At 41.0% G+C, this 13,414-nt stretch overlaps 1 protein-coding gene across 1 annotated transcript in view; it reads right to left on the minus strand.

Moving 5' to 3' along the window:
- The window catches only part of ptprz1a (protein tyrosine phosphatase receptor type Z1a), a 53,241-nt gene extending 41,950 nt beyond the window's left edge, over nt 1-11,291 (minus strand). The window contains 4 exon segments of the mRNA XM_062420695.1: nt 1,369-1,464; nt 2,934-3,085; nt 8,729-8,908; nt 11,279-11,291. Coding sequence (XP_062276679.1) covers nt 1,369-1,464; nt 2,934-3,085; nt 8,729-8,908; nt 11,279-11,291 — 441 coding nt within the window.
- Nucleotides 11,292-13,414: the final 2,123 nt, after the last annotated feature.

Genomic DNA, 13,414 nt, shown 5'->3' on the forward strand with positions numbered 1-13,414 from the left:
TACTACATCGCTCATAATACTGCAGTACTTTTACTGTAATACTGCATACTACATCGCTCATAATAATGCAGTACTTTTACTGTAATACTGCATACTACATCACTATAATACTGCAGTACTTTTACTGTAATACTGCATACTATTATTGTATATTTCACAATGGAGAAAAAGTACTGAGGTAAAAAAGGTGAATGACTTATGATAAAACCTGCAGGCCAGATCAAAACATCAGACTTTCAGGTTATATAACAGGTTTTCTTTCTTTTCAACAACAAAAGCTTCCAGACTTCCAGCAACATGAATTTTGGAGAGTTAAAAATGTCCGAGTTACCCTGCCAAAGCAGCTGGCAGAGCTCACACACTACATGCACCGGCTGCTAGTTTTCCCACCAAAACCTGCAGCCCGAAAACACACACACACACACAGACACACACACAGACACTCATACACACACACACACACACACACACACACACACACACACACACACACACACACACACACACACACACACACACACAGACAGACAGACAGACAGACAGACACTCATACACACACACAGACACTCATACACACACACACACACACACACACACACACACACATTCTCACACTCTCTCTCTCTCACACACACACACACACACACACACACACACACACACACACACACACACACACACATTCTCACACATTCTCAGACATTCTCACACACACTCTCTCACACACACACACACACACAGCCTGGAGCTTCCCATCAGACGCTCCTCTGAGCTCCGTTCCAACATGGCCTCTGCTGGTTGGAACACGCCAACGCAGCCGGAGGCGCCGTGACGGAGAGGAGCTTGTTTCTACGGTCGGTACGAACCCTGACAGCACCGCTGAGAGCTGGGAGACGATACCGCAGCCAAAATATATGAATCAACAGGGTTCAAACGCACTGAAGTGGTACTACAGTGCACCGGTGATGCTACCCCCCCCCCCCCCCCTCTACAAGAAGTCATCAAAGTCTTCTTCTCTGCTTTAAACCTGCCAACTTTTAGGAGTTCAGATAAACACCTTCTCAGACTGTACATGGTAAATAAAGAATAGGAGGAAAAATGATGCTTTCTGTTCCAGTTACACTGTAGTACAGTTTGAGGTACTTGTATTTTACTGTAGTACAGTTTGAGGTACTTGTACTTTACTGTAGTACAGTTTGAGGTACTTGTACTTTACTGTAGTATTTCCATGTGATGCTACTTTCTACATCTCAGAGGGAAATATTGTACTTTGTATTCCACTACATTTATTTGACAGCTTTAGTTACTTTTGGATGGATAATATAACAAGCTTTTAATAATCAGTATCATCATGTTGTTCGTTCTCACCTCAAACATCACGGCCAGCGCTGTGATTCTGCCTCCGGCTTTGATGGTTTCATCTAAAGAGTTAAAGAGATCCGCCTCGTAACAGTAGATCTGCATCTGTAGGAGGAAACAGAAACATGTTAACCTACACAAACACCAGCAGGGCCAGTCATGCATCATTAAGGACACACTCAGTCTGCTTTTTACTGGCAGAACTGCATCTTAGGGGTTACAATGATTATGTCAACAATTGATAGAGCTGCAGTGACTCTTCCCTCTAAAGTGAAAAAAGCAAAAAGGCTCCTACAGCATAACAGAGCCCCCAGATCTCCTCACTGTAGGGGTCAGGTATTCAGGCCTGTACGGTGAGTAAGGTGAGTAAGGTGGGTAAGGTGGGTAAGGTGAGTAAGGTGAGTAAGGTGGGAAAGGTGACTAAGGTGGGTAAGGTGAGTAAGGTGAGTAAGGTGGGTAAGGTGAGTAAGGTGGGTAAGGTGAGTAAGGTGAGTAAGGTGGGTAAGGTGAGTAAGGTGAGTAAGGTGGTTAAGGTGAGTAAGGTGGGTAAGGTGATTAAGGTGGTTAAGGTGGGTAAGGTGAGTAAGGTGGGTAAGGTAATTAAGGTGGTTAAGGTGAGTAAGGTGAGTAAGGTGGGTAAGGTGAGTAAGGTGGTTAAGGTGGGTAAGGTGAGTAAGGTGAGTAAGGTGAGTAAGGTGGTTAAGGTGGGTAAGGTGAGTAAGGTGGGTAAGGTGATTAAGGTGGTTAAGGTGAGTAAGGTGAGTAAGGTGGGTAAGGTGATTAAGGTGGGTAAGGTGATTAAGGTGGGTAAGGTGAGTAAGGTGAGTAAGGTGGATAAGGTGAGTAAGGTGAGTAAGGTGGGTAAGGTGAGTAAGGTGGGTAAGGTGAGTAAGGTGAGTAAGGTGACTAAGGTGAGTAAGGTGAGTAAGGTGAGTAAGGTGAGTAAGGTGGGTAAGGTGAGTAAGGTGAGTAAGGTGAGTAAGGTGGGTAAGGTGATTAAGGTGGGTAAGGTGAGTAAGGTGAGTAAGGTGGGTAAGGTGATTAAGGTGGGTAAGTTGGGTAAGGTGAGTAAGGTGAGTAAGGTGAGTAAGGGGAGTAAGGTGGGTAAGGTGGGTAAGGTGGGTAAGGTGAGTAAGGTGAGTAAGGTGGGTAAGGTGAGTAAGGTGAGTAAGGTGAGTAAGGTGAGTAAGGTGGTAAGTTGGGTAAGGTGAGTAAGGTGAGTAAGGTGAGTAAGGTGGGTAAGGTGAGTAAGGTGAGTAAGGTGAGTAAGGTGGGTAAGGTGAGTAAGGTGAGTAAGGTGAGTAAGGTGGGTAAGGTGATTAAGGTGGGTAAGGTGAGTAAGGTGAGTAAGGTGGGTAAGGTGATTAAGGTGGGTAAGTTGGGTAAGGTGAGTAAGGTGAGTAAGGTGAGTAAGGGGAGTAAGGTGGGTAAGGTGGGTAAGGTGGGTAAGGTGAGTAAGGTGAGTAAGGTGGGTAAGGTGAGTAAGGTGGGTAAGGTGAGTAAGGTGAGTAAGGTGGGTAAGGTGAATCTATGGATTCCTGAGCTCCATGCTAATATGTTTTATGATATCTCACCTCTAAAGGGTATTTGACTCCATCTAGACTGTGTTCGGAGCCCTCTGAGGAGGCGTTGCAGCGCCCCCAGTGGAAGGTGATACGCCCCACTTTGAACTTTGACCTGAGGCCTCCGCCGCTGACGTAGAAGTCTCCGTCCACATCCACCGCCACTGAAAACAGGAGCGCATACATTTTACTGTAATACTGCATACTACATCACTCATAATACTGCAGTACTTTTACTGTAATACTGCATACTACATCACTATAATACTACAGTACTTTTACTGTAATACTGCATACTACATCGCTCATAATACTGCAGTACTTTTACTGTAATACTGCATACTACATCACTATAATACTACAGTACTTTTACTGTAATACTGCATACTACATCACTCATAATACTGCAGTACTTTTACTGTAATACTGCATACTACATCACTCATAATACTGCAGTACTTTTACTGTAATTCTGCATACTACATCGCTCATGATACTGCAGTACTTTTACTGTAATACTGCATACTACATCGCTCATAATACTGCAGTACTTTTACTGTAATACTGCATACTACATCGCTCATAATACTGCAGTACTTTTACTGTAATACTGCATACTACATCACTCATAATACTGCAGTACTTTTACTGTAATACTGCATACTACATCGCTCATAATACTGCAGTACTTTTACTGTAATACTTTAACTAGTATTTTCACATTGCAGTATTGGTACTTTTACTGCAGTAAAGCATCTGAGTAATTTTACCTTTTCATTGGAAATAACTGTCTCAGGTCTCATCTACAGGATTTTTGATGAATAATTGAGTCATATAGTAGTTTGGTTTCATGCTTTGGATTTCTTTCTTTCTCTGCATTATTTTTTTAAATCTGTTGTATAGTATGCTCTGATTATTATTATTTATTTTTTTTTATCACATTTGTCCCCACAGACACCACACATAAGTCACGCCAACCATGTCACACCTCTACCTGTGAAAGCTTGCAACTCTCCTGTAGTCCACTGAGCTGTGATACTATAACACTGTGTCAACATGCATGCAATGTTCTGCATACAAAGAAAGTGTTAGTTTGATTGTAAATGAAATATTCTATTGATTTATATTATTTTATAAAATAATATTTAAAAATGACTTCACATATTTCCAGTCATACTGAACAGTGTTTAAGGGTTAAGAGTCGAGTCGGCTTAAAAATGTTCAGTGAGAAACATCAGCAGGCATCTAATCTATGAAACTAAACCCGTCTATTTCCTCTCTCCTCCCCTAAAGTGTTGACTTTTTTATTTTCCTTTTTCATCTTTTCTTCTCTTATTCTCATCTTTTCTTCTCTTTTTCTCATCTTTTCTGATCTTTTCTCATTTTTTCTCCTCCTTTTCTCCTATTTTCACCCCTAAAGTGTTGACTTCTTATTTCTTTTTACTTGACAGTTTCTCCCAGATAGACACAGAGTGATAAAACTTGTCCCCTCATACAGCGATGTCCTGTTGTAACGGATACAGTTACCAGCTCAGGATCGAAGGCCTTTTATATATTTCCTCTCTCTAAGTGGTGTGAAACACAATAACCTACAGTGTGCATTCAAGCCAATTGTTAAGTGAAATTGTAGACAAGAGAAGGGATCCAGCCTCGCCCCCTTACCAAAAAAAAAAAAGCCCCCAAACAGACGAGTCCAACGCTTCTTAGCAACGGGACTCTCAGCGAAATAAGAAGCACTCTGTTGTGGTTGTTGTTCGGTGGCCAGCTGCACCAAAGGCTTTTATTAATGGAGATGTTTGGTGGACAATCTGAGCACGATTCAGGCCGACAGTACTTAAACCTGTTTTTATCAGCACACAAATGGACCCAGTGTAGGTTCAAGGCACAGTCTGCCATCCATACAAACTCTTTATAAAGCTCTCAGGCTGTCAGGAAGCACACACACACACCAATACACACACACACAAATACACAAATGGAAGATTTTAAAGTTTTAGTAAATAAAGAGTTGACGGACAGAGCGTACGGATCGCTTCGTGCCTTTTTACAAACGTTTCAACACGACTGAATCAGCGACAAGTTGAGTCAATATTTGTTCTCCACCTTGAGAGGACGGCAGGTTAAATGAAAACATAATAAGACAGACTACACATATAACAAAGAGAAGATGAATGAGAGTGCAACCACACATGGATCAAAGTGTTGCAGTCCTCAGAGGGACGAGGAAGCAGGTCTTCAATAGATCGATGACTTTGCAAAAGGCTGGATTTAGTGAGGAAGACCATGTTTTATCTGCAGAAAACAAAAGTCACATGCATAGCGTCTCTCTCTGAGGTGATGTAAGGTATCATACAGAGGATGAAAGGAGGCGATGTAACGCTCCACCTTTATTAGACCATCAAAGAATCCTGCAGGAGAGCTTTTGTCAGCTGAGACAAAGAGCGACCTGAAGAAGATCCTCCTGGTGGTTGGAGCATTTGTTCGATGGTCCAATGAAGGTGTTAGTGGAGGATTATATGATGCACAGCTCTATTCATCTGTACATTTTTATATAATACGTCATTTTCAGTAAGAGGTTGGGCTCTGTTGTGATCTTCAAAGCTTTAAAAGCCAAACATAGATTTTATCTGGGTGGAACATTTTGTCTCTCGGTCACAGTAAAAGTACTGCAGTATTATGAGCGATGTAGTATGCAGTATTACAGTAAAGTACTGCAGTATTATGAGTGATGTAGTATGCAGTATTACAGTAAAGTACTGCAGTATTATAGTGATGTAGTATGCAGTATTACAGTAAAGTACTGCAGTATTATGAGCGATGTAGTATGCAGTATTACAGTAAAAGTACTGCAGTATTATAGTGATGTAGTATGCAGTATTACAGTAAAAGTACTGCAGTATTATGAGCGATGTAGTATGCAGTATTACAGTAAAAGTACTACAGTATTATGAGCGATGTAGTATGCAGTATTACAGTAAAAGTACTGCAGTATTATGAGCGATGTAGTATGCAGTATTACAGTAAAAGTACTGCAGTATTATGAGCGATGTAGTATGCAGTATTACAGTAAAAGTACTGCAGTATTATAGTGATGTAGTATGCAGTATTACAGTAAAAGTACTGCAGTATTATGAGTGATGTAGTATGCAGTATTACAGTAAAAGTACTGCAGTATTATGAGCGATGTAGTATGCAGTATTACAGTAAAGTACTGCAGTATTATGAGTGATGTAGTATGCAGTATTACAGTAAAGTACTGCAGTATTATAGTGATGTAGTATGCAGTATTACAGTAAAGTACTGCAGTATTATGAGCGATGTAGTATGCAGTATTACAGTAAAAGTACTGCAGTATTATAGTGATGTAGTATGCAGTATTACAGTAAAAGTACTGCAGTATTATGAGCGATGTAGTATGCAGTATTACAGTAAAAGTACTACAGTATTATGAGCGATGTAGTATGCAGTATTACAGTAAAAGTACTGCAGTATTATGAGCGATGTAGTATGCAGTATTACAGTAAAAGTACTGCAGTATTATGAGCGATGTAGTATGCAGTATTACAGTAAAAGTACTGCAGTATTATAGTGATGTAGTATGCAGTATTACAGTAAAAGTACTGCAGTATTATGAGCGATGTAGTATGCAGTATTACAGTAAAAGTACTACAGTATTATGAGCGATGTAGTATGCAGTATTACAGTAAAAGTACTGCAGTATTATGAGCGATGTAGTATGCAGTATTACAGTAAAAGTACTGCAGTATTATGAGCGATGTAGTATGCAGTATTACAGTAAAAGTACTGCAGTATTATAGTGATGTAGTATGCAGTATTACAGTAAAAGTACTGCAGTATTATGAGTGATGTAGTATGCAGTATTACAGTAAAAGTACTGCAGTATTATGAGTGATGTAGTATGCAGTATTACAGTAAAAGTACTGCAGTATTATAGTGATGTAGTATGCAGTATTACAGTAAAAGTACTACAGTATTATGAGCGATGTAGTATGCAGTATTACAGTAAAAGTACTGCAGTATTATAGTGATGTAGTATGCAGTATTACAGTAAAAGTACTGCAGTATTATGAGCGATGTAGTATGCAGTATTACAGTAAAAGTACTGCAGTATTATGAGCGATGTAGTATGCAGTATTACAGTAAAAGTACTGCAGTATTATGAGTGATGTAGTATGCAGTATTACAGTAAAAGTACTGCAGTATTATGAGCGATGTAGTATGCAGTATTACAGTAAAAGTACTGCAGTATTATGAGCGATGTAGTATGCAGTATTACAGTAAAAGTACTGCAGTATTATGAGCGATGTAGTATGCAGTATTACAGTAAAAGTACTGCAGTATTATGAGCGATGTAGTATGCAGTATTACAGTAAAAGTACTGCAGTATTATGAGCGATGTAGTATGCAGTACTACAGTAAAAGTACTGCAGTATTATGAGCGATGTAGTATGCAGTATTACAGTAAAAGTACTGCAGTATTATGAGCGATGTAGTATGCAGTATTACAGTAAAAGTACTGCAGTATTATAGTGATGTAGTATGCAGTATTACAGTAAAAGTACTGCAGTATTATGAGTGATGTAGTATGCAGTATTACAGTAAAAGTACTGCAGTATTATGAGTGATGTAGTATGCAGTATTACAGTAAAAGTACTGCAGTATTATAGTGATGTAGTATGCAGTATTACAGTAAAAGTACTACAGTATTATGAGCGATGTAGTATGCAGTATTACAGTAAAAGTACTGCAGTATTATAGTGATGTAGTATGCAGTATTACAGTAAAAGTACTGCAGTATTATGAGCGATGTAGTATGCAGTATTACAGTAAAAGTACTGCAGTATTATGAGCGATGTAGTATGCAGTATTACAGTAAAAGTACTGCAGTATTATGAGTGATGTAGTATGCAGTATTACAGTAAAAGTACTGCAGTATTATGAGCGATGTAGTATGCAGTATTACAGTAAAAGTACTGCAGTATTATGATGATGTAGTATGCAGTATTACAGTAAAAGTACTGCAGTATTATGAGCGATGTAGTATGCAGTATTACAGTAAAAGTACTGCAGTATTATGAGCGATGTAGTATGCAGTATTACAGTAAAAGTACTGCAGTATTATGAGCGATGTAGTATGCAGTATTACAGTAAAAGTACTGCAGTATTATGAGCGATGTAGTATGCAGTACTACAGTAAAAGTACTGCAGTATTATGAGCGATGTAGTATGCAGTATTACAGTAAAAGTACTGCAGTATTATAGTGATGTAGTATGCAGTATTACAGTAAAAGTACTGCAGTATTATAGTGATGTAGTATGCAGTATTACACTAAAAGTACTGCAGTATTATGAGTGATGTAGTATGCAGTATTACAGTAAAAGTACTGCAGTATTATAGTGATGTAGTATGCAGTATTACAGTAAAAGTACTGCAGTATTATAGTGATGTAGTATGCAGTATTACACTAAAAGTACTGCAGTATTATGAGCGATGTAGTATGCAGTATTACAGTAAAAGTACTGCAGTATTATAGTGATGTAGTATGCAGTATTACAGTAAAGTAGTGGTTTGGTCCTCTGACTGATATATTATTATTATGACATCATTAGATTATTAATAGTGAAGCATCAGTGTTAGAGCAGCATGACTCCAACATTACCTGTTGGGGCCCAAAATCCCTGAGAGCCCCTCTGGTTGCTCGAGCTTTGACTTTCTTCTGACTAAATAAACTAATAACTCTTCTTTTCTACTATTGGAGTCTGAGTAATGAGTCGACAGTTCTCACCGGTCTTGCCATCGTTCTTGATGGTGGTGCTTTCAGGCGTCAGACTCTCCCAGCCGTCGAACCTCAGCTTCTGGTACTGCAGCTTCACCTGAGACAGACTCTCCTCGATGTTGACCGGAGACTGTCTGGCGTTGCTGCACGACGGGAACTTCTTGGCCCAGTTGTCCTGGTTTAATGTTCCTGGAGGAGAAGCAGAAACAAGCATTCAGATAAAGCTGGTAGCAAGAAGCTCAGTGAGCAAAGGAAGGAAGCAGACGGCCGTTAATGCTCATATACAAGATAAAAAAGAGTTGAGGGCAGGTTGAAAATATATACAGTATGTATCCTCCTGCAACCCTGCGTCCTTCAGTCTCTCCTTCCTACCTTCCTTCTTCCTTTCTTTCTTTCTTTCTTCCTTCCTCCCTCCCTCCCTCCCTCCCTCCCTCCCTCCCTCCCTCCCTCCCTCCCTCCCTTCTTCCTTCCTTCCTTCCTTCCTTCCTCCCTCCCTCCCTTCGTTCCTTCCTTCCTTCCTCCCTCCTTTCCTTCCTTCCTCTTTTCCTTCCTCCCTCCCTCCGTCCCTCCTACCTTCCTTCTTTCCTTCTGTCCTTCCTTATGTCCTTCTTTCTTTCCTTCCTTCCTCCCTCCCTCCTTCCCTTCCTTATTTCCTTCTTTCCTCCCACCTTTCCTTCCTTCTTTCCTCCATCATTCCTTCCTTCCTCCCTTCCTTCCTCCATCCTTCCTTCCTTCCTTCCTTCTGTCCTTCCTTATGTCCTTCTTTCTTTCCTTCCTTCCTCCCTCCCTTCCTTCCTTCCTTGCTTCCTCTTTTCCTTCCTCCCTCCCTCCCTCCCTCCCTCCCTCCCTCCCTCCCTCCCTCCCTCCTACCTTCCTTCCTTCTTTCCTTCCTTCTTTCCTCCTACCTTCCTTCTTTCCTTCCTTCTTTCCTGCATCCTTCCATCCCTCCTTCCTTCCTCCCTCCCTTCCTTCCTTCTTCCTTCCTTCCTCTTTTCCTTTCTCCCTCCCTCCCTCCTACCTTCCTTCCTTCCTTCTTTCCTCCATCATCCGTCCTTCCTTCCTTCCTCCTTTCCTTCTACCTCCTTTCCTTTCTCCATCCTTCCTTCCTCCCTCCCTAACTTCCCTTCTTCCTTCCTCCCTTCCTTCCTTCCTTCAAGGACAACAGGAGAGTTAATAATGCCCCGGTCTGTATGATTTATGATGTAATGTCTAATGTCTATCTATCTTTATAATCAGTGTTTTAATGAGTAAATCAAACAGAATGATAAAAAGCTACATGTGTGTATAACAAGTATTTCCTGCTACAGGTGCTGATGATGTCGTGCAGACTAATCCTCCACTAACGGCTCACAGGTGTGCTGCCATTAAAGACTTAAAGAGCTAATAACCTGCAGCTGTCCGGCCGCTCGCTGGCTTTGACGCTAATATCACTTCACAGTTTCCTGCTTTAAAGCTTCCAGAGGGTCAAAGTTCATTATGTTTTAATGTTGGAGCAGTTAATGAAATACAGCCTGCAGCTCTCTGCTAGTAACTGCTGGAGCTCTGCATCGGGTTTCTGACATCACCATGACGGATAACACGTAAAGAAAGAAGGAAGGAAGGAAGGAAGGAGGGAAGGAAAGGAAGGAAGGACGGAGGAAAGAAGGAAAGAAGGAAGGTAGGAGAGAGGGAGGAAAGAAGGAGGGAGGGAGGGAGGGAGAAAGGGAAAGAGGAAGAGAGAAAGGAAGGGAAGAAGGACAGAGGAAAAAAGGAAGGGAGGACGGTAGGGTGGAAGAAAGAAAGATAAGGAGGGAGGGAGGAAAGAAGGAAAGAAGGAAAGAAGGAAGGAGGGAGGGAGGGAGGGAGAAAGGGAAAGAGGAAGAGAGGAAGGAAGGGAAGAAAGACAGATGAAAGGAGGAAGGGAGGAAGGGAGGGTGAAAGAAAGAAAGAGAAGGAGGGAAGGAGGAAAGAAGGAAGGGAGGAAGGAAAGGAAGGAAGGAAAGGAAGGAAGGAAGGGGGGAAGGAAAGAAGGACAGAAGGAAGGACGAAAGGGGGATGGAGGAAGGAAAGAAGGAAGGGAGGAAAGAGAGAGCAAGAAAGAAAGAGAGAAGGAGAGAAGGAGGGAGGAAGAAGGAAGGAAAGGGAGGAAGGAAGAAGGAATGAGAGGAGGGAGGAAGGAAAGAAAGGAGGGATGAAAGGAAAGATGGAAGAGAGGAAGGAAGGAAGGAAGGAAGGAAGGAAGGAAGGAAGGAAGGAAGGAAGGAAGGAAGGAAGGATTGAAGGGAGTAAGGAAGAAGGAAGGAAAGTAGGGAGGGGGGAAAGGAAAGGAAAGAAGGAATACAAATAATCCCTCACTGACTTCATTCATTGAATCACATAAAACAGAATCACATCAGACTGATCTACAGCCTCAGGTTCTAGTTTTAGTTTCAGGTTTATGAGGAAATAATGTGAGTAGTGTGAGGTTCTGTTTATATATCCTGCAGTGTTGGGTTTGATTACTACTAATAATGTGGATTTATTCACATCTGCTCAGAGTTACTGAACATCTTAGGGCGTACTCACACTAGGTAATCGTACCGTGTCCCAGCATGTTTGCCCCTAAAATCTGGATTATTTGGCTAGTGTGAGTGTAGGTGTACCGTGCTTGAGTACGGTACACTTCCCTGGTCCGGTACGGTTGGAAGAGGTGTGCTTAGGCACGGTACACTTGGTCACGCATGAGCACTAGGGATTCATATTTTCCCCGAAAATAAGACATTTTAAATGCCGGGAAAAGAAGCCAATTTTCCAGGGAATCCCAACACTAGCTGAGCCCTGGTCATTAAAGCAACACTAAATGCAACGTGGAGACATTATGCATATATGTATGTATATTAAATAAAGGTAATGGAATACAATTGTTCTAAATATTACATTTACTCTGGGTTACCATGGAGATCAGGAAACATTTACATGTTTTAAATGAAGTCATTATTAGTATAAGTCCACTTAAATACACTGTAGGTGATAAATATGTAATATGTATCATTCTTTTGTGGTTACACCATTTGACATTTTCAGGAGCATTCAGTCTTACTTTTGGTTAAAAAAAAATACATAAAACCAACAAAAGTTATTTATCACTGACCCATATCCTGAATAAAAGTTTGTTCACTTATTAAACACACCAAGAGCTAAATTAAACTAATTAACACAGATCAAGAGTCTCATTCCTCTGAAACATAATAAAACCATCCAGATGTTCATAGTGATTAAAACTCATGCAGATGTGTGCAGCTGTTTCTACTCTGCTGTGCTAATTATGTGTCTGTGTGCTGTTTCAACCAGCTGCTGTTGTGTTGGTCAGCAGGTGCTTCAGCAGGTCACATGACCCGCCGTCCTCGCTCTGATTGGCTCGTTGGAGTTTCCTCCTCCAGACAAGCACAAAAGAGCCAGAACCAGGTCAGACAGGCTTCTGGGTCAGGGCAAGTATATTAGCATGTCAATGGAGGACACACACACACACACACACACACACACACACACACACACACACACACACACACACACACACACACACACATACACACATACACACATACACACACACACACACACACACACACACACACACACACACACACACACACACACACGGAGGAGCTGTAAACATACCCACACTTAAACCGCGGGGTGGAAAGGGAACTAAATCAACACTCCTCCCTTAAAAATGTGTAAAAGTTAATGTTAAGTATTTAAAAGTTGATGTGAAGCTAATATGAAGCTTCAGCCGTCAAAATGAGTCAAAAGAAAGAAAGAAAGAAAGAAAGAAAGAAAGAATAAGAAAGAAAGTACAAAAAGGAGTGCTTCATTCCTTCCCTTCCTCCCTCCCTCCATTACTTCATTCTTCCTTCCTCCCTCCTTCCTTCATTCCTTCTTCCTCCCTTCCATCCTTCCTTCCTTCCTCCCTCCTACCTTCCTTCCTTCCTTCTTTCCTCTGTCCTTCATTCCTTCCTTTCCTTCCTCCCTTCTTTCTTTCCTTTCCTCCCTTCCTTCCTCCCTCCTCTCCTTCCTTCCTTCCTTTCCTTCATTCTTTCTTCCTCCCTTCCATCCATCCTTCCTTCCTCCCCCTCCTTCCTTCCTTCCTCCCTCCTTTCCTTCATTCTTCCTTCCTCCTCCTCCGCTATTTTAGGGGATAACTTGTAGATCTTATTCCTCTAAATGATGAAGATGAAAAGCACCAAACTATAAATACATACATTAAACTGAATATAGCTCAGAGTAAGACTTAAGAGGCTATAAAAGTGAAAGATGATATAAATATAGACGCGATCTAAAGGATGATTTTGAAGTGAATTTAATATGTTTACTTTAAATATAAATGAACTTGTTGAAACCTAAACATTTACCTTAAAGTTAGAGTTAGTTTTAACATCATGGCAGAATAACACCAACAGGGTTCAGGTTACATTATTCCTGCTGCTCCTCATTGAAGCTGTGTGATGTTTGAACAGTGGAAATATCTTCTATCATCATTTAAGACACTTTTAGTATCTTTGGAAACTTTGGAAACTTTGGAAACTTCACTAGAATATAAAATAAGGTTCTGAGAGTTTGGACAAAGTTTAGATTAATCCTCCTGTTGTCCTCGAGTCAAGGAAGGAAGGAAGGAAGGGATGAAAGGAAAGAAAGAAGGGAGGGAGGATGGAAGGAAGGAAGGAAGGAAAGAAAGGA

Source organism: Scomber scombrus, chromosome 6 (assembly GCF_963691925.1).
Source record: "Scomber scombrus chromosome 6, fScoSco1.1, whole genome shotgun sequence".
Classification (NCBI taxonomy): Eukaryota; Metazoa; Chordata; class Actinopteri; order Scombriformes; family Scombridae; genus Scomber; species Scomber scombrus.